This window comes from Hylaeus volcanicus, chromosome 6, assembly GCF_026283585.1.
Source record: "Hylaeus volcanicus isolate JK05 chromosome 6, UHH_iyHylVolc1.0_haploid, whole genome shotgun sequence".
Classification (NCBI taxonomy): domain Eukaryota; kingdom Metazoa; phylum Arthropoda; class Insecta; order Hymenoptera; family Colletidae; genus Hylaeus; species Hylaeus volcanicus.
Window position 1 is genome coordinate 3764028 of NC_071981.1, and position 23805 is coordinate 3787832.

Genomic DNA, 23805 nt, shown 5'->3' on the forward strand with positions numbered 1-23805 from the left:
ATTGAATTGCAGATTAGAATAACATTAGGTATTGTAGATTTGCTGCGCGAAACCTGATAGTGAGTGAGAGCCACCTCTCGAGTGCAAAGGGTTAATTTTGCAATAATTAACGATGATCGAAACAATTAACAATTTGTATCCAGCTACAATTCTTCCTTAAATTGTTATAAATTACCATCGAGATGCTTATTGTTAGACGGTATCGAAATAAGTATCGCGTAAATGTGATTCCCCACTTAATATGGCACAATCACGTCGACGAATGCAAAGTTTGTCAGATAAGGCACACTGTGTGCATATTTCTTTTTAAATTTTGTCGAGGTCGCACTTCTTTACGATACTGTACAAAATGGCGTAATACTGGACACGAGGACTTTAACGACACCTTATCGTTAATACGGTGGATGTAGAAAGTATTCCTACACCGATCAATTTCGAAAAAAAACTATGTAAAATTGTAATTCATTAACTATTTATAAACAATGATACTCTAGATATTCTCGGAAATCTCTGGGATAGATAGATAACAAAAAGAAAATAGCTATTTATGCAAGTTACGAAATTAACAAGAAAAAAAAACAATTAATCGATAGAAATATCGAAGCAATAAGTATTCGCGCAACTGTTTAATTTTTAAAACTTCGTGAAAAGAGAAGACATTTACATTAATTTACATCTATTAATATAATATAATTAATTATATTTACTGATAGTAGTAGATCAAAATAGATTATAAAAAAAGAATTTAAGGAATTGCAATCTCACCCAAAAGTTTTTTGGGAAATTGATCGACGTACGAATACATTCTACACCCACTGTATACTGGAAGCTTCGATCGCAGGGAATATTATTTTACACGATGATAAATGTTGCGGCTCGCCGAAGGATATCGATTTTCTAATGTCTACCGGAGTCCTATTTGGGTCTTGTTACACAGGTAAACAGGTAACGGTAAATTCAACTCGATTCGTTAGCTGCATTCTCGGGCGAGGTGGGATTTTTAAAAAGTCGAACGATCAAGGAAAAGCACACGTTACGAGTCGCCTAAGTACCGAGGGAAGGAGAAAGCAGTGCCAAGAGATGTTTCGATGCAAAAACGGCCGCTATCTCGGCTAGGTGTTTGTAACAGTACCAGAATTAGATCGAGAATGGCGTGTTCGAATACCAACAAACGTTCATGGAATTTCCTGTACTAATCAATGCAGCGAATTTAATTAACACGCTCCTAAAGACGATCTCCTAATACTGATTCACTAATTAAAATAATTTTTTTCATCCCTAAAATGCATCGATCTAGCAAAATTTAAATATACACAGGCATTTTTCAGCTTGAAACTACTAGTGACCTTGAAGGAAGTCGTACGAATACTTTCAAGGTCGCGGAAATTGCATCATCGTACAATTCTTTCGGTGTCGTATCTTCCACGATAAATTTTTGTTTCTCGAAATTACCAATAGCGACAATTAAACGTTACGAAAACTAGCAGTTAATCAAAACTGCATTTTTCAAGAAAGACAAGAAAAATAAAGAAGATTAATGCTCAGACTTTGAGAATACACTCTACTCGACAAAGAGAATTGTACAGTTTTCTAAACTATAAACTTTGTACCGTATAGTCTGGGGAAAAGAAATTCAATTGCCTCCATTCATCCCACGGAACAATAGCGAGTGAGAGTGTGCACGTCCGACTTTATGGAATTGTTTAGTTAACGCGAAGCTTCGGAATGGTAGCAAACGCTACAGTTACGTTCTGAATATTTTTTTACTTCTATATTGCTCTGAATCGTTCCAACATATTCCTCCGAATGAATATTTTACTCAAACTCGAATCGAATAATTTGAACCAAAATAAAATAACACGTCGAATCGAGTAACAATGTCGCTTTGTAAAAATGTTACTTTGCCAGCTGTTATCAACAAAAGGAAATCTTCGAAGTAGACTTACGAAAAATATTGAAAATTCTTCTAAAAAAATTTAAACCGAACTCCCGACAAAATTAATTGAAACTCTTCGTTTAGAAGTTTGCGACTGTCGAGAGCGAAACAAATTTCGGTCTGTTTCTCCCAAAAGTCGATTCTCGCCAAACTTGATTACATTTCGCTAATGCTCGAGGTTATCGCGCCTTCGCTTCAAAACATTGAACAAAAAAATGTTTCTCGTACTAATACAGACTTTCGCGTGTCCCGTGTCGAATACTAACATTACGGAATAATAATATTACGGAAAGGAATTGATTACAAAAACAGTTTGTATCTTATCGCGCATTATTTCGCGTGCTAAACAAAATTTGTTCGTGTCGAATAACCAAATGTTTTTTTCAATTTACTATTATTCCCTTTAAGAAACAAGAATGTAAATTTCGTATCAACTTAACGGAACATTTTTTCCCGTATGCGTCCAAAAACAAGCTTAACACGTTCGCGGCGGCGTGTACCACCGGTGGCTCACAATTTATTGATCCATCGGGCGGCGTGTACCACCGGTGGCTCGCGCATATACGATCCGTCGGGCGGCGTGTGCCACCGGTGGCTCACGTTCGCGCGTCTATCAGATGCCGTGCACCACAGCGCCGCCCTATGCCGAGAAACACAAATAGCAGTGCCGCGCCGGCGTGAACATATCAAAGCATTAACATCCGGGAATAGTAAACGTTACCTAGATACCTCAAAAGGATCCCAGAAGGTCCTCGTAATTTTCTAAAGGATAATCCCGTAACGGTTACAAGAGAATCTTTTTTACCGCCCCAACGGTCAAGGTTACAAGGAAAATCACTTACACAGTCTACTAGCGGCGACCTGCGCGACACCGGCGAGGACCAGGATCAGCGGAAGTCCTGCGAACACCGAGCACAGAGTCCTCGCTCCAAAACTATTCCCGGAAGCGAGTTCATAACCGAGGAGAAGCGTGCGTGGGCGGCGTGGCCCCGCAGCCACTGCCATCGCACCGTCCTTCTCACTGCACACTGTTCGACACTACAACTATATTTTCTCCACTGTTTCCGCCGGCGACTCCTGTGGATGCACCCTTCGACAAGGACGGAAACGTTACACGTTCGAGATGCACTCCGGTCCACCGGGATCGACTCCTCTCGATCGAGACTCGCGATAGATTCTTTGCAGCCACGCGCGTTTTGCTATTGTCCGAACGAAGACCGCGGGGATAGATAAATGAAAAAAAAAAATAGGAGGAAAGGTGAGGGGGAAAAAAGAAACGCGAGAGAAGCACGAGAGCGACTCTTGGTTTGATCAGTTCATGGCGCGCGCGTACGAGGTTCACGCGGCCGCGGTCAGCGAACGACTAATTGTGGGCCAGGCGCTTTTGTCTAATGGAGGGGTGGCTTCCTGGGACCGCACATGCGCGGAGAGGGGGTCCTGCCTGAGGACCACGTGGGGCGAGTCCTGTACCTGCAGCGGTATTTGGAGATGGAATACCTGCGACGTTGCCACACGGATGTTAAACAAATCTTAAAGGGAATAATGGATCGTTATTCGAAATTATAATCAGCGGGTTCAATTACAGTGGGTGTAGAATGTATTCGTACACCGATCGATTTCCATAAAAACTATGTGAAATTGTAACTTCTTAACTTTTTTCTTTTTTTTTTTTTACAAAACAAATTAACAAAAAGAAAAGAAATTAACAAAAAGATGCGAAAAGTGGGTGAAAGTATAGAAGCAATAAGTATTTGTACGATTGTTATGACGAACCATTTACAGCAGAGTTTGTAACGTAAACACATTAGTTTATTGCTCCGTGCGAATTAGAAAACATCAAATTTCCGGTAAAGTACTTTTAAACAGTTGTCCGAATACTTGTTGCTTCAACATTTCTGTCGATTAATTCCTTTTTTCTTGTTAATTTCCCAACTTGCATAAATAGCAATTTTTTTTTTTACATATATACATATATACATATATAGTTGGGAAATTAACAAGAAAAAAGGAATTAATCGACAGAAATGTTGAAGCAACAAGTATTCGGACAACTGTTTAAAAGTACTTTACTGGAAATTTGATGTTTTCTAATTATATATAAATATATATATATACACATATAAATAAATGTATATTACAATTGAAACGTGCCTTTGAAGTTTTCTTAAAAATTGGCACGAACTTTCTGGACTAATACATGCTCCAAATTCTTTGGTTCCACTGAGATTGCGGAAAGAGCAAAGTTTGGAATGGTCCTGTTCCTGAGTCAGGTAAGTTCATCTTGTTTGCATTCATCTCCGTTGAGTTTGTTTCCAGGTAGAATAATTTGCGCATTTTTTACTCAGCCAAGGCACGCTGAAGGAAAACAGTATAATTATAAAAATTGTGTATTTAATGAGCTAGAATTAAATCGTTCCAATAAAATAGAAGTTCACTTCCAAGTGAATGAAAATGAATTTCAATTGAAATATAAAGCAAAGCAGAAACGATTGAGACTGTCGAAAAAGAAAACCGAAGAGAAAAGCCGTATTTAAGATCTATTTCTGAACCCATTCGGGTTATTCATTAACCGCGTCGTCGGGAGAAAAAAATAATAGTACCGGTTACGCCGTACCACGTCGTGCCAATGCGGAGAGGAAGGTTTGTGAATCATTTGAATTCTTGGTGAGCGGTGGACAATTTAGAAAAATTTATTCCTGCCGAGAACGGCGTCTTCACCGTCTCTTGGGACGACGTGTGTGTTCTTTCACCTGTTATCTCACTGTTCATTGGCTGCGCGCCTTACGGGTGCAAGTCGACCAGCACAATAAAGGTCTCTCTCTGTCCCTCTTCTTCCCCGCCGCTTCATCATCTGGCGGGAACCCCTTCCTCTGCACGCGGGCGCACGAGCGGTGACCTTGTGGCATTTGGTACCTGGCCGTACCAGCCGGCGCACGACACCGCCTGATGTATAGTGATGGGCACGATTCGAGTCCCTGGATCATAAACTATCTATACAACCAAATGTATAAATACTGTATAATACTGTATAAATTCTATTATGATACCATGAGTACTGTTTACTCTATCCAAACTTTAGACTATTTTCTATAGTGCAGGAGTCCTCAACGTGGTCACTAGTTTTGATGAGCTCCATTAATATAATTCCATACTACATCCATTTAGTTGTTTGAAAACCACATCTTCGTTTCATGATCCTGTCTGATGAATTTTTCTATTTGAATTTCATATACTTTGAACGTTTGTCAGTATTTAGAATATACATCGTATCATCACACATTCAGTGCGACATTTTAAAAATGTAAACGACAATAATATAGCGACCGCTCCCTGGTACCAGCCAATCACTGAAACATACTAATAATAATAGCGCCAGTGGCGCCATCGGTGGCAAATCGCTCAAGCTTCTGATACTAATAGTTTTCACCGTTTCTATAAGAGAGCGCCACAGATATTAAACCAGCGCCATCTAATAGTTACAATGGAAATTATTTTCACTACAAACTTGGTCATTTCCCCACCGATGGCGCTACTGATACCTTCTAATAATTAATTAAATGTGTAATTAATAAGGATTCTTTTATCTATAACACTACGTACTAAAAGTATTTATACGTGGTAAATCAATTTTTATTTTAACGTGTGTAAACATAGAAGAAAAATTAAGAATGAGCAGTCTGCTTAGTGATCTATAAAACAAACGCTTAAAGTGTTAAAACGACACTTCAACAATACCGTTAAGAATTAATAAAACTTAAAATATAAATACTTTTACATTATATTACAAATAACAGTACGTTAGAATCATCATGAAAGATATATCACTTATACGTTCTCTTTTTCTACAGTCGCCTCAATTTAAGTAGAACCTTCGTCTCAAGTCCTTTCAGTGTTAATAACAAAATACTTGAGCGAATTTCAGAATCATTGCATTATAATAAGGACACTCCGTCTACTAGAAAAAAAGATAATTATCAAACATTGAATACATCAGCATTTTCTATTAAGTTTCTCACTCAGTTTAATACTCGAATACTCTCATATTTATTCACAGTTTCATCGTACCATCATTCTTTTAAATCACTTCTAAACGTCAACTGTATTTATGACATTTACCTTTAAATATAACAGTGCCACTACCTTGCACACCTCTGTGCCTTGCTCACGGAACAGAGTCAATACACACGAAAATCTAAACACGTGCTTTTCACAGACAGATATATGTTAAAACATGACAAAATCACATTATTATACTAAACAGCTGTCAACAGCTATGTAAACTAGATTGGTCCATGTCTTATTCCAAATAACAATCACCTACGCAACAATACCAGAAGTGTAAAAACAAAGAGAAGTATGCTATCAAACCTAACCAAACACAACAATTACCAGTTACAAAACATTCATATCACACGTTCTAAGTGATGTTTACGTTAACAACAGTACCGACACCTTTAAAAACAAATCATATATATATATATCCCCACTTGAGAAATTAATTCTCAATATCATAACCTGAAATGATCAACTATCATGACTCTATTTCGTGAACAAAGTAACAGTTTTCTATTTTACATGTCTCGTGCACAAAGAGTACGGAATCTATAACGGAGAACAGTATTTCTCAAACATTACCATCCCGGTCATTTTAATTTTTCAAAAAGGGGAACAGATATTTTATACACTCCATAGAAACCTGTTCAACGGTTAAAGAGTACCTACAGAATATCTTAGCAGTCGGATGATTTCAAAGGGGAACAAGCTGATATCGAAAGTCGGTCCAAGCGCGGGTTTGAAAGGTTAACAGAACGTCTTTTCTCCTTCGTTTCTACGCCACGTCGATGCATCCACAGGGCAGAGATCTACCAATGTCCTGACCTTTCAAACTCGCGCTCAGACCGACGTTACTCAGCCAGGCATCTTGCGACTCGTCACACCCAGCTCGCAAGTGATCTGTTTTTGTTCACGATCAAGCATCAGAGTCCTGGCACTCAGAAAGGAAAGATCGGGCAATCTGTTCAGAACTCGAGCGGTTTCAGGTTGTATTGGCATAACTCGACCAAATCTGTCCATCACCACGTGTTCACATCCAGATGATCTCTTATTCACCGACTTCCCGCGATAAATATCACCTAAATTCGATTTTTCAGGTCCCAAGTATTGTCTGTCAGTTGTTATGTGCTTCTCCATTTGTAGAAATTGTTTCTCTGTTGGAGCACTTCTTGGAGGCCCAGGGTTCCTCAGTTTGTGGCCCAAGTCAAGATCCGTCTTCCTCTTCCAGTCCGCTGCACGAGGCGTTGGCAAAGGTTCTATCATCTTTGAAGGCTGCAAACGTTTTTGCATCTTCATAACATCGTTCTCCAAAGAGTCGGATGTCTCTGCCTTCGAAACTGAGTTGCTTCGCTCCCGACCATTTATATCCGAGATATCTGTTATGCGAAGAAAATCTGTATTTAAAACACGACAGTTCTGCATGTTCAGAACAATTTTGTACAGAAAAGTTTAAGTGCTTTCAAGGTTTCTATCTACAACATACAAGTTATGGAACACTAAGCTCAACACTTACGGTGATTTACAAGATTCCTGGCGCTACTTGGTCGACGATAGGATTCAGAGTTGGCGGAACTGTGGGATGTTAGTAGAGGATCGAAAGGACATAGAAAGTCCAAAGGTAGAAGAGCGGATAACCCACCACCTAGATTGCACGATTCACCAAAGAATTTACCCAGTGATTAGCACACTTAGCAATAAATTAATGCAAATATCACAGAAGCAAAGTAACTAATAAAAATCAGTAAAAATTTCTAATTCGAATTTCTTAATATTTGCTTTTCTATTTACATCATGATGCTTTGTGAAAAGAAGCAGCGATAAGGCAAAAATAAAATAATGACGCAAACACACATTACATTTAATACTTACTAGCTTCTAAAGGATTAACAAGCCCAGAACTATTCCAATCGAATTGAGCAGCAGGTACTTCCTAATGGGGTTTTATTGTTATTAATTATAATCGAAACGCGTTGTGTGGAGTGTTGTTTATAACTTTCGAAAGTATCCACGGCAATTGAACTTTTGAATCATTATTCTTCAAAAGTACATTAACTTCAATGTCTCTGTCTATCAATTTTTTTATACTAACGTAAAGTAACGAAACTACTGCATCAATTAGTAAATAAACACTTACTTCGGAGTGGATTGAACCTTGAGTTTTACTGGTACTTATTGTGGCAACTGGTTGAATGTCAGTTGGGGCTTTAATTGGTTCCAATGGAGTAAAACCAAGGTTTGCTGCAAATCTGGGAATGTTCGGGTTCCACCTTGGTCCAAACAACTTAAAAAAAAATTATGCAAAGATAAATATTCTATTGTTGATTATAATATATATACACTTACTATATTGCGAGAGTCAATGCCAAGAGAGTTTAACAACATGTTGTTACTAGTGCTGTTTGCCCATTGGTATGTCAAAGCGTTCGTTTCCTCTACGCTCTTGACGCTCTGCCAGATGTAATCTGTTTGGGTTATCAGTGACTGTACTTGAATTTCGCATTGCTCCAAATTCGTTGGAAACAATGTCGTTATTATATCTTCTATTTTGTTAACAGCCTGCACAAATTTTTTCAATAAAACATTAAGATTATGGAAGAGGAAAAATTAAATTTTTATAACAATTTAATACAAAAAACTTACATTTTTATTTTCTATCCGAGAAATCGATTCCTTCAAGCTTAATGGTGGATGTTCCACCACAGGCTGCTCAAGAGCTGTTTCAAAGTCGTTGAAGTCGCCAAAATCATCATCCTGGTCTTTATCAGGTACACTTATTAGATCAACTTTTTCAGCCTGTGCTTGATTGGAGAAATTAGTAAAATCTCCAAAATCGTCATCTTCGACTATCGTTCCGTCCCTCTTTTCACTAGCCTGTGCTAAACTATCGTGAAACTCTGATTGAAAGGGTTTGGCGGAAACCTCAAGCTCTGAATCACATTTGAAGTCGCCAAACTCCTCGCTCGAACAACTGAAGTTATCTGGCAGTGGTGCAGAGGCTAAAAAATTGTCTTCATGGAAGCTTTTGTTTTCAGAGAACTCATAGAAACTCCCAACAACTTCATCTTCGGTATTCTTCAATTCATTTATATTTAAACAATTCTCTTCAATACGCTCAGAGTCTTCCGAGTATTTAACGTTCACGGATTTAGAATCATTGTTCTCAGACTCAAAGACATCCTTTTCATTAGGTACATTTGGGTTTTCTACACATCGGCTTTCTTCTATTGACTTTTCACTTTTGACATCTAAACTTACATCTTGTTTATCGTCTAAATCGAAATTTTTGGTTACCGCGTTCAAATTATTTGATACTTCTTCTGTTTCTTGGAATTTTAAGTAATTGGTTTTTGGAATGTCTGTAGTAGGTACATTGGTGTTGGATATCCAATTCTGAGAGTCTTCGAATTGTTCATAATCATAGAAATCATCATCCAAAGGTTGTATCACATCTGGAGCAATGGTTGGATCTCCCAAATCCAGACTCAATGGTTCTATGTCCTCCAAATTATTAGGAGAAGCTTCCTGTTCACTCTCCCCAAAACTACTACTTTCACTTGCTATATCAATTTTTGGAACTCCTTTGTCTATGCTATTTTCAGTGTCACTGTTGTTTACGTTTTCCAAATTCTTTTTATAATCACTCGTTTCACTGGGGTTTTCCTCTGTTTTCAGCTTAATGTTGCTTATACTATTCTCTGTCTTTTCAAGAATTAAAAGGTCCTCTGAAATGGTTGATTTTAAGACAGTAGGTTGAGAAATCTTGTTGGATGTTTCTGGAATACCATTTACTTTTGGTGAAGTATTTTGGGATGTTAAAGGTGTCTGGATAGGTGTCATAAGCTTATGCGGTGATTCTGATGATATGGACAGTCCTAGAATGTAATCATTAATATGTTAATGACAAAAGAAGCTTGATAATCCATTCACTCCACATTTTGTTGTCAAGAGAAGTAAAGATAAGTAAAAATTACCATCTATGCCTCCAGTTGTAAAGTCCCCGAACTCATCTTCCTCAGAATCTCCAAAATTATCCAATGGAGGAGGTGTAGAACTAACCAGTGGTGGAATCGCCATCCTTCACCAATATTCTAAAATGTACAATATGTTTAGTATAATATATATTTTAGAGCACTGTTTTATTTCACTCGAAAAACCCAGCATAAAAACTATAGATTTCTTTGTAACATCTTATTTTCCTTTAAATCTTTCACGTTGTATGTCTGATTTCATTAAAATTATTCACACTTGAAATAATATTAATCATACAAAATGTCTTTGTCTACTTTTCCACGCACATTTGGTACATCTTGTTTATTCCGAATAGGTCAAACTTGAAATTATTCGCAATGTTTACTATTTTTTTTAAAAAATGATACAAGCGTTTCCAAAGGAAATTAAAAATTCCATCTTTTACCGCGACAAAATACATATGTCAAATTAAACTAGGTTAGGTACGCATCAGAACAATAATGTAAAAATATTTAGCGAAATAATGTTAAGACGTGTCTATAAAATTGATATGGACGCTAAGAATTGTACCCTCGTAAACAGAAATTAAGTTGTTAAACATTTAAAGGAAAAATCAAGATCAAGAGACACCGACTTACAAAAGAATAGGTAGGTACGTGGAGCACCTGTCGTAATTGCTTTATCTGTCGTTCGTCATTGTTTCGGTTTTGTTCGAGTCAGTCCTCATCGACACACGCAATCTTGATTAATGACGATTGCAACTTGTTAGAACCATGAGGTTCAGTGAATCACGAGATCATCAGTCGAATCACCTGTTCTATACGCAAGTACATGTTGCTTCTGCGCACCTGTTCGTACCTGTCGTTGCGCGTCTTTTCAAATCCTTTAGATTATCTAAGAATATTCAAAACTCCATACATTAACAAAAATAATTGTTTTCAGTTTAATATTTGTGTATTGAAATATAATTATATTATATATTACATCAATATGGATGTTCATTTTATTAATTTTACACAAAATGTTTATTCCACTATTTCATACTATAATATATTTAAATACTATTTTATTTTAATCTATTTTGCATCTTGCTTAACAGCATGTTGTGTACGCCTATGCTTTCTCATGTCCCCCTTCTGTCTGAAACATCTTCCACAAACATCACAGGCATGTGGTTTCTCACCAGTATGAATTTTTATATGATTATTTAAAGCTTCCGTTCGAGTGAACGCTTTCTCGCAGTAGTGACATTTGTATCTGCGATCTCCTCGGTGTATCAGTCTGTGTTGATAAAATACAGACCCTGTTAAAAAGGCTTTGTTACAGACTTCGCACTTGAATGGTCGTTCTCTGGTGTGCTTCTTCCGAGTATGATCCGCTAAGTCAGGTTTTATCGTAAACCTTTGATCGCAGTACTCGCAAGCGTATGGTTTGACACCCATGTGGAACCTCTTATGAGTCCACATATGACTCGATTGAGTGTAGCTTTTTCCACAAATGTTGCAGACATATCTGTGTGGAAATGAAACATTTTGTTATTTTCAATATAATATGAAGAAAATTATTCTGTACGTACGGTCTCAGTCCACTGTGTCTTCTTTTGTGCGCATTCAAAGAATTTGCAGTTGGTAAAAGGCTGCCACAGATATCACAAGGAAATTTTGAGCACCTATATTTCCCATGCTCTTGAATTTCTTCGATACCTGCGAAAACGTTTCCGCAAAGTTCGCAAATGAATTTCTGTTCGCCTTTCTCAGTCTTCCTGGGTAAAGGCTGATGCCTTTTTTGCTTGTGCTTGTATAGCAGCGATAATTCTTTAACATCTCTGTCACAGATTTCACACAAAAATACCACCAGAACTTTAAATATTCTCGGATGTTCTTTCCAGTGAAGAACAGCTTCTGCAAAGGACTTGAACAGGGAACCACACCAATTACATGAATATGGTTTTTCCACTACATGTGACTCCCGATGGATTTTTAGATGATCCATGTCTACAAAGTGGCTACTACAGAATTCACAATGGTACAGCTTCAATGCTTGCAATTCTTCGATAAGACTAATTTTTTCCTCGTGTATTTTACAATGCTCGTCTGCAATCTCGCAGGTTCCGAAAGCTTCTCCGCAACGAACGCATCTTTATAAAAAATAAATTGTTTTTATGCCTTTACATGGTACAAAGCATTGTAATAGAAAAAAAATAGCCAAAAATATACCACCTCCAAATTGTTTGACTATTTTCTAAAATTATGCTGTGACTGGCTATATGTTTATTCAACCTTGACTTTTGGGTAAAGCTCTTGGAGCATTCAGGACATTTGTATGGCTTTTCTGGAAGATGAGTTACCACATGACGCTTTAAGGTATACCTAATAGAAAGATTAACATGTATCGTTCTATTTTAAGTAAATAATTGTAAAATTTACATGAAGATTTACGTAATATCACTATAAATATCGCCTCACGTACCCATCACAAAATCCCTTAGAGCACACCTCGCACACGTGAGGTCTTGTTTTTCCGTCGACGCAAACATGTTTCTTTAAACCATCTTGATTCTCAAACAGTTTTCCACATTGCAAGCAGGACACTCTACCATCTTTGCAGTGATACCTGAAAATAAAATTAAGTAGAAGTTAGTAGAAGTTTTTAGATGTATTAGTCGTATAGTTAACTTCTCAAAATAAAATGTATTGGATTGTCAATACCTCTTATAATGATAAAACAATTTTAGTTCCTTTCCAAAAGTAATTTTACAAATTTCACAGTATAATGCTTTTGCATCTTTATGAAACTGTTGATGGAATTGTAACCGCTCTTCAAATGTGAAAGTAGCTAAGCATATGTCACACTTGTATGGTTTAGAAGTACATTGTAAGTTGGGTTTACATTTATGCTCATCTAAATTCTCCTTTGTGTGATAGAGATTCATGCAAGCTCCACATTTTAAGTACTTTTGTTTTGTTCCCAAACAAAACAATGTTATAGATTCACTGTCAGCTTCTTCATCAGCTCTAAGCACGCTTGGAATTTGTTCTTCGTCGCTGCTTTCCAATACGATGTCACTATCATACAACTCTGTGTCTTTTCTATTTTCTTTGTCTTCTTCAAAGATTCTCATACGTCCCTCTATACACAATGGACAGACATCAGTGTTTTCTAAACAGTTTATATCACTTTCATTATTCTTGAAAGAATGTTTCTGCTTCAAAATTTCAAGGAGAGTTTCTTCAGCTCTGATACACTGAGCATCAAATTCATTGCACCAGGTGATCTTTTCAACGCACATTGGACAGAGTTGTTTTGGAAGAGGATCAGTTTTCTTCACCTTGATGCTTAGACACGTATTTATTTTATCTAAGAGTCTCAAAGATTCTCCAAATTCAGAATAAATATAAATAGGACTAGGAGTTTCTCCTGCACATAATCGGCAAAGAGATTTAAAATGATTTTGCTTCTCAGAATTAGGGATGAAATCAAGGATTTCATTTGAGGAAAGCGGTTCATCCTGTGACCAAATTATTGATCCCTCAAAATCATCAATCTCATCTTCATGTTCACTCAAAGTACTAATTGATTCTGCTTGCCCGATATTCATTTTACAAAGCTGTATTTTTTCTTGTTTAATTTGAAATTCAGTGTCAGAAGACAGGTATAATTTATATCTCTCTTATATATTTTAATTCCAAGAATTTGAGTAATTATCTGTTTGCTCGTTTACAACGTTATTTATTACTGTTTACTATTTGCTACATTAAAAAAGTATTTTTATTGTTGAACTGTAAGTAGTAGAAATTATTAGCATTCTACTTCATTAGGGGGTGTACCTCAAGTACTTCGGAGTCGATTACCTCGTTCCTTGGAAATGATAAGGGAACAATTCTTTCATGGCAAACTAAACTTGAGTCTTTGAACTGTGAAAACAATTCGACAGAGCGCCTACGTTTATGCACGTTTATGTATGAAGAGTATATTCAACAAACATGCTGTCATGACAACCGAACAAAAACGAATCTCACATATACTTTATTTGTAATACCTTACATTCAAATAAAATGATCAAATACAATAAAATAATTTATTATTAAGAATCATGGATATTAAATTATTTTCTCCTAGTTTATTAGAATATTAAATACATATAATATAACAGTTCTTCTGTAATAAACTAATAAGAACACCTCAATTCATATGATCATATTTTAAAATAATTATTATACAATATTATATAACAATGCTCTACTTAGTTATTATAACATATTGCAGTTCATTCCTTATTCTATGTTCCCTCAATCTCCTGCAATGTCTTAGAACTGTTATTAAATTTAATTTAATTTTGTTCAACTTAGATTTTGTTTCTTTCTCATAATCTTCTTTGGTAAAAAAGTACACACATTCTGAAACATAAAGGATTTTACCTTATCGCTAATAATTAAATAAAATGTCATATATGATTTACAAAAAATTACCATTCTCACTGCAAACAGACAATTCCTGTTTCTTGTAATGTAGATACAGACTCAGCTCCCCTTGCTTTCTAGCATGAGCTTTTCCCAACGACAGGAGTGTGTACTTCTTTTTTAATATGCGATTTATGCAGTCTATTAAGTTATTCACAGTATCTATGGATTGCCTCCCGATAATATACTTTGGAATTCCACTGAATTCATCCTGGGTTATTAAAGGCACTACAGGGTAAACTTCAGCCTCATTAAATAATGCTTTCTTGCAGTCTATTATAGGAGATTCATATTGGTTTCTATCAGTATGTAATTCTGAGATTCTTGGAAAATCTTCCTTATGAATGATGTTCAAGGAATTGGCCTTGATCTGATAATCGCTAATTAGCTGTGATGGGATATTTCTTTCTATATGCATATTTTTATCATGTAACACTTTCATAAGCAATAGAAGTTCCTAGATTTGTTTAGTATAATATGGATATAATACTTGATAAAATTAATAGAATATTGTATAAAAATATTGTTTAAAATTCTTACTTTACATTGATCATTTTGTTCCCTTGCTTCATTTAACATTTTTCTAAGGGCTATGATGCCATCAGACATCTGCAAGACTTCTGCGCGCATATGAAATAGCTCTTCTTTGATTGCATCTTTACCTGGAAAAAATGATATAGAAAACCTTGGGAAAGTCTATGGAAGAAATGAAAAAAAAAATACACGGGACGCAATAGCCTTCCAAAACAATAAGAATATGAATATGATATTTAAATTCGATCTTACTCTTAATAAATATTGTGGCAGTCTGCAGATCTCGTAACTTGTCACATTGTCGTTCTAAAATTTCTTCGAAAGATTGGACTGCCGCCATTTCAAAAATGTTGTTTATTTATTTGACAAATGTATCAAAGTGCACGAATTGACGCTATTTTCAATTCAACATAAAAATTTGACACTATAGGTTGATAAACATAACTATTTGTAGTGAAAAATAACGTATTTTATCGTATATTGCGAATAACGGTTTGACAAATTTTGAATTAAAGTTAGCGTTTCTCGTGTAGGTGGCACCATATCCGCTACTGCTCCGACATGTTTTATTATCGATAAGCAGTATCGCAACTATATTCACATATATAGTTCTTAGAAGACGCATGCGTATTCAGAACCTGAAAAACGCTATAGTTTCGTCTTCGTTGTATAGTTAACAACCATAAAAGTAATGTCTATTGCTTGTGCTTCTACCATCTACGACCATCGATCGCTCATTTCTAATTAGTTCGACGGTTTATTTATCAATATCGACTGAAAACATTTCGTAGACATTGGAATTATTCAGTAAATCTTACATGAGATATGCAGTTATCCTTCGTTCCTTAATTAAGTGAAGGAAAACATGACGACAGCACTGTATCTGGAACATTATTTAGACAGTAAGTGTACCATTTTTCCCCCCAATAAACTAAGTAGCTACAACAGCATCTCTTACATACTCTATAAACTCGTACACGACAGACGAAAATAAAGAAATTCTGAAACTGGTTGCCGCAAACTTCCATCATTAAGACAAGGATAAAAATTGGAAAAATCATTTTGTTTGGAACCTTTCAGGTTTGGAACATTTACCTATAGAACTGCAAAGAAACTTCACATTAATGCGAGATCTAGATGCCAGAGCACAAGGATTAATGAAAGACATTGACAAATTGGCAGATGACTATTTAAAGAATTTAAAGAAAGAATCTCCAGAGAAGAAGAAAGAGCAATTGACTCATATTCAAAATCTATTCAACAAAGCAAAAGAATATGGAGACGATAAAGTTCAACTAGCAATACAAACATACGAACTAGTAGATAAGCATATTAGAAGGCTAGATTCTGACTTGGCAAGGTTTGAAGCTGAAATACAAGATAAGGCTTTGAATAGTAGTAGAGCCCAGGAAGAGAATAATGCTAGCAAAAAGGGTAGGAAGAAATTAAAAGAAAAGGAGAAACGAAAGAAAGGTGCTGCAGGTGCAAGTAGCGAAGATGAATCAAAAACTGCTAGGAAAAAGCAAAAGAAAGGTGAACTTGATGGTTGTTTGAGTTGCTTCACTGAAAAAAAGAAGAGGACAAGGAATATTTATTCTATATGTATCCGTTACAGGTGGTTCTGTTACTTCTGCTTCATCTGCTGGTGCTGTAGGAAGTGGTGCACAAGGTGATTCTACAGCACTTGGACATCCAGCAGATGTTTTAGATATGCCAGTTGATCCCAATGAACCAACATATTGTCTGTGCCACCAGGTTTCTTATGGAGAAATGATTGGTTGTGATAATCCAGATGTAAGTCCATGTTATGTTAAATATATTCTCAAAATATTAATGACTTCTTTTAATTTGTTTGATGAATAATTCCATTATTTTGTCTTTATACAGTGTCCTATAGAATGGTTCCACTTTGCTTGTGTTGGGTTAACCACAAAACCTAAAGGAAAATGGTACTGTCCTAAATGTACGCAAGATAGAAAAAAAAAGTGAAATCCGGAAAATGCGTAAATGTATTAACTTATTTTAAAGAAAAGACTCGCACATTATTTCTAAAATTAGCGTATAATATTTTTCATGATTCAACATGAAACAAGGTTAACTTGTATAAAAAGGTAGGAAATTTGTAAAAAAAAAAAAAAGAAACAAAGAAAGTGTTAAAGGCTGAATTCACATTGCAACCAATGTTGCGAGCGTTCAATTCTTCGTTTGCATAATATTAAATACAAAGAATACAGAGGTCAAAATATTATATTTAATAATAACAATATTAAATGTAATATTGTCTGTTGTTAGCAACGTTGGATGTAATAAAAATACAGTAAAATATTAGCTTAGTACAGAAAAGGAAATTCGAGAACCGGCCACGATCATTATCCTCTTTCTATTTTTTTGTTTAGATGTACAAAGTAGTAATTTATTATAAATAATTAAAAATTCAAACAAGAGCTTGACTTTTTTTGGCCGTTTTTTGAATATCTGTGATCTGCACATGAAAATTCTGTCTTACTATATAAGTATTGAACTACAAATTATTACTGTTTTTATATTTTATAAATGTAAATGATACTGTGTAGAAGTAAGTTTTTTGTTGAAATAAAATATGCATATATGAACAAGCCTCATATGTATAAGTGAGAAAAATATATTTGGTTTCTAGAAACAGACATTTAATTATTATTTCTATTTAAGTGTATATACAAATTATATTTACAAGCAGTAAGTGTTCGGCACTCTAATAGAAGAGTTCTAATGTATATTGAAGATTTTGATACAATTATTGTATAAATTGCTAAAACTTCGATTTTAAAATAAATAATTTTAAGATCTAATAATCTTGTGTTATCTAGCAAGAAGCATTATAATACTTACGAACAAACTCAATTAATTAAATATTTAAGTATGTGTAATCGTTTAAAAAAGTAATGACTAGAATACTGAGTCTATAAGAACTCATTTACTTTCTATGGAATGCCTGGCTGCACATTGCAACATTGACTAGGTGGAACAGTCCAATTATAGTGATAGCTCATGCGATTTCTTGTTTCTTTTGTACACAATGCTCTAGATGCTTGGTAATACTCATACATATTTTTCATGTTTGCAATAGTTCGTTTGTGTGTAACTATGTATTGATTGGAACATCCACGTGACCTATATTCTGTGTCAAAGCGCACATCATGTTTTCTCTCAATGTTTGCCAATGGAGCTAGCCAAAGACCAACAGATACATCTTCTGCTTTGTGCAATCTAAAAATATGTACAGTTAAACACATTGAATAATATTACTTAACATTCAAGTTCCACATTTCCAAAAATCTTACTTGAGAATTTCCATGTTCAATGCAATAAATTTTACTAAATTATATGACAACACATATCCACCTCCAAGTGCATAAGGAAGATAATAATCGCACAATATCCAATCTGTTTCTTTCCAAGGTCCATTTCTCTTAACTTGAGCTTTTCCATTAAAGAAACCCCAATACAATTCCTTCCTTGTTCCTTTACTTTCCCACTTGTCTAATTCCTTGAGAATCTTATGTACCAAAACAAATGAATCATCATCACATTTCATTAAGAAATCAAAATCATAATACTCATAGACTTCCTTGTATGCATATAAAATCTTTTGCGTTAAGGTCCCATAAGAATCTGGTAACCTTGGTAACAGAAGTAAGTCATTGAACTTATGTTTCTCGGATTGCAGTGTTTCTCTTTGCTCTGGCAATATATCTAAAGTTCCTATTACAAATAAATGCTTGACAGTAGCGTATTTCTGAGACAACCATGTTTTCCTAATAACTGCCCTTCGCTCCAAGTTATCAGGATTGGAGAGTATCAGTATTACGAGCCTGAATCTTGATTCGTTTTTTGCTTCCTGCTTGTTGAGTTGACACTTTGTATGACGCACATAATGCACATAAAGAATGGCAACTATCAATAATATTAGCAATGTTAGAATATCCAATTTTTTGTACGTCCTTTTTCGAATCACGTTAGCAAGCAGGTTTTTGCTAAAGAGCATTCTTAACCTTTCTATCATTATCTTCTAAGATTCACAGGTTAACAAGCTGGCATCCTTATCAACGTCTTTCTTATTAATGGATGAAATATATTAATTAAACATTTCTTTCGTTTTTATGTCAAGAAGTATAACTCCATCAATGAGAATCAGCTGTTCGCATTGGTTCGCACTTGCCGAGTTTCGTAAATATCGAACTTCACATTTACACGAACCTAACCTAGCTAAACATTAAACTATTACTTTTTCAATGTTTTGAAACTGTATTTGAAAAAATTGTAATTCGATTCAAGTTATTCCATATTCTTTAATTAAAACTTTTTATGCATTGGTTACTTCGGTAAAACACAAAAATAAATATAAAAAATATTAGCATACACGCACGGTTGTTATTGGAATTTTGTTTAAGGGTGCGCAGCAGACAAACTGGCGCCACCAACGGAAAGTAGGTGAACTACTAGATAGTTTTTCCCGTTTTTCAGGCACAATAATGAAAAAAACATATCATAATTATGCATTTCGTAATCAGGGGAAGTAAATCTATCGTCTCGTCAAGCGTTTTTTGGAAAAAATTGAAAAAAAAAAAATTTCTTGTCTTTGAACGTATTTTTAGCAAGTTTCAAAAGCGAAATTGCAAAATGTGTAACTATCCCTCGCAACGGTATTTTATAAGGAACAGTTTTAAATGGGGAAGATCACATTTTTTATTTCTTCGGATAGTTTCGTAATTTATTCAAATACAAAATATTCATATAAAATGTTTGTTGTTTTTTTATGGTTATTGTATAGAATATTATTCGAATGTGAATATCCTTTCCAATGCAGTTGACATCAATAGTTAAAATGTTTGATTGTAAATGATGGAAGTAATTCATTCTTCATCTACAGAAGATTAAAGCACAATCTATATAGTTGTTTCTTTAATATTGACTATCATTCAACTAAATATCCTGTTAATAAATAACCACCTGTGTCACTAGTTAAAATGTCAGGGTGTGTCCTATCTGGTAACACTTGATAAGAACGTAGAAAATTGGAAAACAGTCTTAAGTTAATAACATTTTGTCTTTGTTTTAACATCATATATGTCTCTTGGAGAGGTTCTCGATATATGTGAAAAATTACAAACGGCCTAGATACTCCCAAGAAAGGTAAAAGGGCGGTTACAATGTTCAAAGGATGTTCTTTAGCTACAATAACTAATCCACGAGCTTTCACCTTCTGTACAAGATCTACAGCACATTGGGTTTCCAATAACCATTTTGGTTTCTTTGCTGGTACATCTTCCATAGAGTTACCTTCCTCTGACTCATCTAATTTTCGTTTTGTTGCTGTTGAACAACTATTCACACTCTCTTCTTTAGAAGTCTCATTATTTTCTGTAATCTTACTTGTATCACTAACACTTTTTAAACATTCTTTATTACTAGTCTCCTTGTTCTCAGAGATTTGATTGTCTATACAATTTTTATCTGAAACATTGCTAGCATTCTTTTTAATCTTTTTTGTCCAACTATCGCGTGGTTTCTTCAATGTTAGAATGTTATTTAAAACTGCGCTTTCACCTTGATGATACAACCTTAAAAAGCTATAGATATTGACATTAATCAATCTGTCTAACTGTTCTTTAGGAAAGTTCATAGCATGAACAATTGTAGCTTGAGGCACATTTCCAGGATGCAAATTAATTAAATGTCCAGCTGTATTCGCTCCAATTCTATTTAACATTGCAGCTGTTGGTAAACCTTGAGACCCACTATTATATAAAATATACAACCCATCTGATTGAACATCACTATATGATAATAACTGTGCCAATGCATCCATCCTTAAGTTTCCAATTTTATTATGATCTAACTTAAAATATATGCTGTGCAGAGAACTTATATTTGGTTTACATATGGTTAAATGACGAAGATACTTTTGTTCTTTCTTCTTTAGATACTTTTCTTGCGAATATTCTGTTCTTTCCAAGAAAGACTTATTATTTTCAATTAAGCTGCCCACAATCTCTTTACCAGTTTTACCAGATTCCTGAAGCCGAAGGATTTCTTCTTTGGAAAGTTTCTGTGAATTGCCATCATCAATGATGGTACGATTATCATTGCCACTGGACAGTGTACTTAATAAATCGTCCCATGATTCAGTTTCTGTCACTTCTTTCAGAGAAAACGATCGTTTTCCATCTTTTGATGGTATCATCTCAAAGCTGGTCCAAAACCGTTTCCCAATAATTTCACGCATATCCACTAGGTCCTTTCCTAGCATTAAACTTCCACTAGCGGTAACCTTATAAATTTTCTTAAAATTCAATTTCTTTACTATCACATACTTTCCTACGGTAATTATATCTTCTTCAAATTCGCACATGTTTCTTAATTTCATGGAATCCTTTGAAAACACACGTTTTCGTAGGTTAGGTTGGCGTATTATATTTAGGTTAGAACTATAACCACATGATAGTGTTGTGCATTGATTTGTAATCCTTTAATTTGAATTTATTTAATTCTTGCACAGTGATTTATATGCAATTTTATATTAACATAATTAATGAAAAAAGTATTTGTACTGGAATGAGGTATATAGTTTATATCCAAATTACTGCAAATTACCTCGTAGCCTAACCCTACTGTATACTGTACACTGGCATATACACCATCTGCCAGAGAATTGACATGTACAGATAAAATTGTCAACATCATATTTTTACTTCGTTATGCCATTCTTATTTTTGTACAGTGAATAATTTTAATAAATATTTTTTTTTTGTTCATTTACATATTATATTACAGTTTTAATTTCCTATGCAATTAGTTTTTTGTTGCAGTAAATGAAAAGAAATGCTTGTCTATAAAGAATTTCAAGCAGTTGTGCTTGCTGGTGGAGGAGGATCTCGTATGACAGAACTTACTAATGGAAAACATAAATGTTTGTTGCCAATTGGAAATATACCGATGATTTGGTACCCCCTTCAGCTATTGGAACATGCTGGCTTTAAAGAAGCAATTGTTGTTGTATCCGAAGATATGGAACATAATGTATTATCAGCCTTAAACAGACTAAATCTTAAAATTAAGACAGACATTGTTGCTGTTGAGGATGCAGAAGACCTTGGAACTGCAGATTCTATCAGACTTATTCACGAGAAAATTTACACTGATTTTTTAGTAATTTCCTGTGATTTGATTACCAATGTTGACATATGTGAAATTTTAAACCTGTACAGAAAACACAATGCTAGCATTACTGCATTGATGTTACCTGTGCCTAAACTACCAGAGGATTTTGTAACTCCAGGCCCTAAAAATAAACAAAAACCTGAGACTGATTTAATTGGTATAGATAATGAAACAGGACGTTTGATTTTTCTGGCTTCAGCTTCAGATTTTGAAGAAACCATTAATATTTCTCAGACACTTCTAAAAAAGCACACAAGTTTCACTATTCATTCAAAATTAATGGATGCTCACTTATATGTTATTAATAAATGGGTTTTAGATTTTTTGGTGCACAATAAGTAAGTAATATATAGAAAAGCCTTGAAAAAAAGGCTTCAATGTATATTATACATGATAAATTATTCTCTTTTGATAGAAATTTTAGTACACTGAAAGGCGAGCTTCTTCCCTATATAGTCAGTAAACAATTGTCTAAACCTCCTAAACAATGCATGGATGATAAAAACACTTCTATAGTAGGAGTAGATTTAAAAGAAGATATCTTCCGTTTTGCTGTTGAGAAACCACTGGATGAATTAATCAGAAAAATGTCAGCATACAATGATCACAATTCTGATTTAGAGGATGCATATCACGGAAATATAATAAGATGCTATGCTCATATTGTTAATGGAAAATTTGGTCTAAGAACAAACACCATACAAATGTATCACCTTGCCAACATCAAGGTAAATATAAAAAAAAATTTCAGTTTACAGTTTCATACTAACAAATTATGTATTTTAGATATTGGATTTGTGGAGTAATGATGATAATAAACAATCGTGTATACCACGCATTGCAACAACAGCAACTATACATAGCACACAGATGCAAGATTGTCATGTAGATGAGAATGCTTTTATCGATGAAAAAACATCCCTCAAACAAAGTTACATTGGACCAAATGCAGTTATCGAATCAAAGACTAGAATATCGCAAAGTGTAATAATGGAAAATGTAACGATTAAACAGAGGTAATTTAATGAAAAATTGAATGAAACGTTTGACTTGAGAAATAGGTTTGGCTACATAGAAAAGTAACATTCTATTCTGTAATTCACTGCTTACAGATGCGTAATACATAATTGCATACTATGTAATGGTTGTATTATCGAGGAGGGTACAGAATTAAAGGATTGTGTAGTTGGACCACAACACCTTGTGACCAGTGGAAGTCAACATACTCGCGAAGTTCTTACAGACGCCGACAAGCTCATAGAAATTTAATTATAATTGTATTGCATACATCAATTGCTTAAGTAATAAAGCAAAGCTTGTATTTTTTATTGTACTTATTAGAAGAAAATAAAGACCTTGAGCCACTAAATCGAGTCCATTGAAATAAAGTTTAGTATAGTTAAATTGGGTTTACTAGTGGCGCCATCGGTGGGAAAACGCTCAAGTTTATAGTGAAAATAGTTCAAAATAGTTATTGAAAATAATTTTTTCAATATTCATTATTTTCTTTCGTTACATTGCTTTACATTATGGCTCGGGTACTTCGGGATCGCTAAACCCGTACTGTAGCTTCATTTATAATCAAACATAGCTACAGCTTCTGAAGGTAACAATAATTATCGACACTTTAGTTAGTGGTGCCATCTTATAAAA

General features: G+C 34.7%; 7 protein-coding genes and 1 long non-coding RNA gene across 13 annotated transcripts; 2 read left to right on the plus strand and 6 right to left on the minus strand.

Moving 5' to 3' along the window:
* Positions 1–4156: 4156 nt before the first annotated feature.
* Positions 4157–5425, minus strand: LOC128878617 (uncharacterized). Its single transcript, XR_008457448.1, has 3 exons — positions 4984–5425; positions 4537–4911; positions 4157–4291 (listed from the first exon to the last, which is right to left on the minus strand). It is a non-coding gene; the product is annotated as an uncharacterized LOC128878617 (long non-coding RNA).
* Positions 5426–5519: 94 nt separating this feature from the next.
* LOC128878597 (aftiphilin) lies at positions 5520–10783 on the minus strand. Of its 3 annotated transcripts, none has more exons than XM_054126902.1 (8): positions 10597–10783; positions 9961–10077; positions 8630–9861; positions 8333–8545; positions 8124–8270; positions 7859–7919; positions 7503–7631; positions 5520–7365 (listed from the first exon to the last, which is right to left on the minus strand). In XM_054126902.1, exons 2-8 carry the CDS (start codon positions 10061–10063, stop codon positions 6845–6847), a joined length of 2406 nt encoding a protein of 801 aa, XP_053982877.1. In that variant the 5' UTR covers positions 10064–10077; positions 10597–10783; the 3' UTR covers positions 5520–6844. The 3 variants fall into 3 exon arrangements, with proteins under 3 accessions (XP_053982877.1, XP_053982878.1, XP_053982879.1); XM_054126903.1 differs by having other exon boundaries at positions 10624–10779; XM_054126904.1 differs by lacking the exon at positions 7503–7631 and having other exon boundaries at positions 5521–7365.
* A 190-nt stretch (positions 10784–10973) lies between these two features.
* Positions 10974–13765, minus strand: LOC128878599 (zinc finger protein ZFP2-like). The gene is made up of 5 exons (XM_054126905.1): positions 12667–13765; positions 12428–12571; positions 12178–12327; positions 11535–12095; positions 10974–11470 (listed from the first exon to the last, which is right to left on the minus strand). Exons 1-5 carry the CDS (start codon positions 13554–13556, stop codon positions 11035–11037), a joined length of 2181 nt encoding a protein of 726 aa, XP_053982880.1. The 5' UTR covers positions 13557–13765; the 3' UTR covers positions 10974–11034.
* A 299-nt stretch (positions 13766–14064) lies between these two features.
* Positions 14065–15343, minus strand: LOC128878607 (spindle and kinetochore-associated protein 1-like). The gene is made up of 4 exons (XM_054126921.1): positions 15205–15343; positions 14959–15080; positions 14428–14875; positions 14065–14355 (listed from the first exon to the last, which is right to left on the minus strand). Exons 1-4 carry the CDS (start codon positions 15290–15292, stop codon positions 14198–14200), a joined length of 816 nt encoding a protein of 271 aa, XP_053982896.1. The 5' UTR covers positions 15293–15343; the 3' UTR covers positions 14065–14197.
* A 371-nt stretch (positions 15344–15714) lies between these two features.
* LOC128878608 (inhibitor of growth protein 5) lies at positions 15715–17615 on the plus strand. The gene is made up of 4 exons (XM_054126922.1): positions 15715–15854; positions 16033–16485; positions 16568–16746; positions 16840–17615. Exons 1-4 carry the CDS (start codon positions 15818–15820, stop codon positions 16939–16941), a joined length of 771 nt encoding a protein of 256 aa, XP_053982897.1. The 5' UTR covers positions 15715–15817; the 3' UTR covers positions 16942–17615.
* Positions 17574–19379, minus strand: LOC128878606 (beta-1,3-galactosyltransferase 6). Its single transcript, XM_054126920.1, has 2 exons — positions 18273–19379; positions 17574–18198 (listed from the first exon to the last, which is right to left on the minus strand). Exons 1-2 carry the CDS (start codon positions 18992–18994, stop codon positions 17913–17915), a joined length of 1008 nt encoding a protein of 335 aa, XP_053982895.1. The 5' UTR covers positions 18995–19379; the 3' UTR covers positions 17574–17912.
* Positions 19380–19698: 319 nt separating this feature from the next.
* LOC128878602 (tRNA (adenine(58)-N(1))-methyltransferase non-catalytic subunit TRM6-like) lies at positions 19699–21358 on the minus strand. 2 transcript variants are annotated; one of them, XM_054126913.1, is made up of 2 exons: positions 19942–21358; positions 19699–19855 (listed from the first exon to the last, which is right to left on the minus strand). In XM_054126913.1, exons 1-2 carry the CDS (start codon positions 21356–21358, stop codon positions 19845–19847), a joined length of 1428 nt encoding a protein of 475 aa, XP_053982888.1. In that variant the 3' UTR covers positions 19699–19844. The 2 variants fall into 2 exon arrangements, with proteins under 2 accessions (XP_053982888.1, XP_053982887.1); XM_054126912.1 differs by having other exon boundaries at positions 19705–21358.
* Positions 21206–23485, plus strand: LOC128878604 (translation initiation factor eIF-2B subunit gamma). Of its 3 annotated transcripts, none has more exons than XM_054126916.1 (5): positions 21206–21314; positions 21788–22490; positions 22568–22880; positions 22939–23168; positions 23265–23485. In XM_054126916.1, exons 2-5 carry the CDS (start codon positions 21814–21816, stop codon positions 23419–23421), a joined length of 1377 nt encoding a protein of 458 aa, XP_053982891.1. In that variant the 5' UTR covers positions 21206–21314; positions 21788–21813; the 3' UTR covers positions 23422–23485. The 3 variants fall into 3 exon arrangements, with proteins under 3 accessions (XP_053982891.1, XP_053982889.1, XP_053982890.1); XM_054126914.1 differs by lacking the exon at positions 21206–21314 and adding an exon at positions 21412–21551; XM_054126915.1 differs by lacking the exon at positions 21206–21314 and adding an exon at positions 21413–21551 and having other exon boundaries at positions 21801–22490.
* Positions 23486–23805: the final 320 nt, after the last annotated feature.

What these genes read in the sequence shown, in the direction of transcription:
- LOC128878597 (XM_054126902.1), bottom strand. Translation starts at nt 10,063, where the DNA reads ATGGCGATTCCACCACTGGTTAGTTCTACACCTCCTCCATTGGATAAT. An exon ending in TACAACTGGAGGCATAGATG is followed by an intron (nt 9,862 to 9,960) that starts GTAATTTTTACT and finishes ATTACATTCTAG; the next exon opens with GACTGTCCATATCATCAGAA. An exon ending in TGTTAATCCTTTAGAAGCTA is followed by an intron (nt 7,632 to 7,858) that starts GTAAGTATTAAA and finishes CGTGCAATCTAG; the next exon opens with GTGGTGGGTTATCCGCTCTT.
- LOC128878599 (XM_054126905.1), bottom strand. Translation starts at nt 13,556, where the DNA reads ATGAATATCGGGCAAGCAGAATCAATTAGTACTTTGAGTGAACATGAA. An exon ending in TCTAAGGGATTTTGTGATGG is followed by an intron (nt 12,328 to 12,427) that starts GTACGTGAGGCG and finishes TCTTTCTATTAG; the next exon opens with GTATACCTTAAAGCGTCATG. An exon ending in AATAGTCAAACAATTTGGAG is followed by an intron (nt 12,096 to 12,177) that starts GTGGTATATTTT and finishes TTTTTTATAAAG; the next exon opens with ATGCGTTCGTTGCGGAGAAG.
- LOC128878607 (XM_054126921.1), bottom strand. Translation starts at nt 15,292, where the DNA reads ATGGCGGCAGTCCAATCTTTCGAAGAAATTTTAGAACGACAATGTGAC. An exon ending in AACAAAATGATCAATGTAAA is followed by an intron (nt 14,876 to 14,958) that starts GTAAGAATTTTA and finishes AAACAAATCTAG; the next exon opens with GAACTTCTATTGCTTATGAA. An exon ending in GTCTGTTTGCAGTGAGAATG is followed by an intron (nt 14,356 to 14,427) that starts GTAATTTTTTGT and finishes TTTATGTTTCAG; the next exon opens with AATGTGTGTACTTTTTTACC.
- LOC128878608 (XM_054126922.1), top strand. Translation starts at nt 15,818, where the DNA reads ATGACGACAGCACTGTATCTGGAACATTATTTAGACA. An exon ending in TCTGGAACATTATTTAGACA is followed by an intron (nt 15,855 to 16,032) that starts GTAAGTGTACCA and finishes GGAACCTTTCAG; the next exon opens with GTTTGGAACATTTACCTATA. An exon ending in TTGGTTGTGATAATCCAGAT is followed by an intron (nt 16,747 to 16,839) that starts GTAAGTCCATGT and finishes GTCTTTATACAG; the next exon opens with TGTCCTATAGAATGGTTCCA.
- LOC128878606 (XM_054126920.1), bottom strand. Translation starts at nt 18,994, where the DNA reads ATGATAGAAAGGTTAAGAATGCTCTTTAGCAAAAACCTGCTTGCTAAC. An exon ending in TTGAACATGGAAATTCTCAA is followed by an intron (nt 18,199 to 18,272) that starts GTAAGATTTTTG and finishes ACATATTTTTAG; the next exon opens with ATTGCACAAAGCAGAAGATG.
- LOC128878602 (XM_054126912.1), bottom strand. Translation starts at nt 21,358, where the DNA reads ATGAAATTAAGAAACATGTGCGAATTTGAAGAAGATATAATTACCGTA.
- LOC128878604 (XM_054126916.1), top strand. Translation starts at nt 21,814, where the DNA reads ATGCTTGTCTATAAAGAATTTCAAGCAGTTGTGCTTGCTGGTGGAGGA. An exon ending in GATTTTTTGGTGCACAATAA is followed by an intron (nt 22,491 to 22,567) that starts GTAAGTAATATA and finishes CTCTTTTGATAG; the next exon opens with AAATTTTAGTACACTGAAAG. An exon ending in AATGTAACGATTAAACAGAG is followed by an intron (nt 23,169 to 23,264) that starts GTAATTTAATGA and finishes CACTGCTTACAG; the next exon opens with ATGCGTAATACATAATTGCA.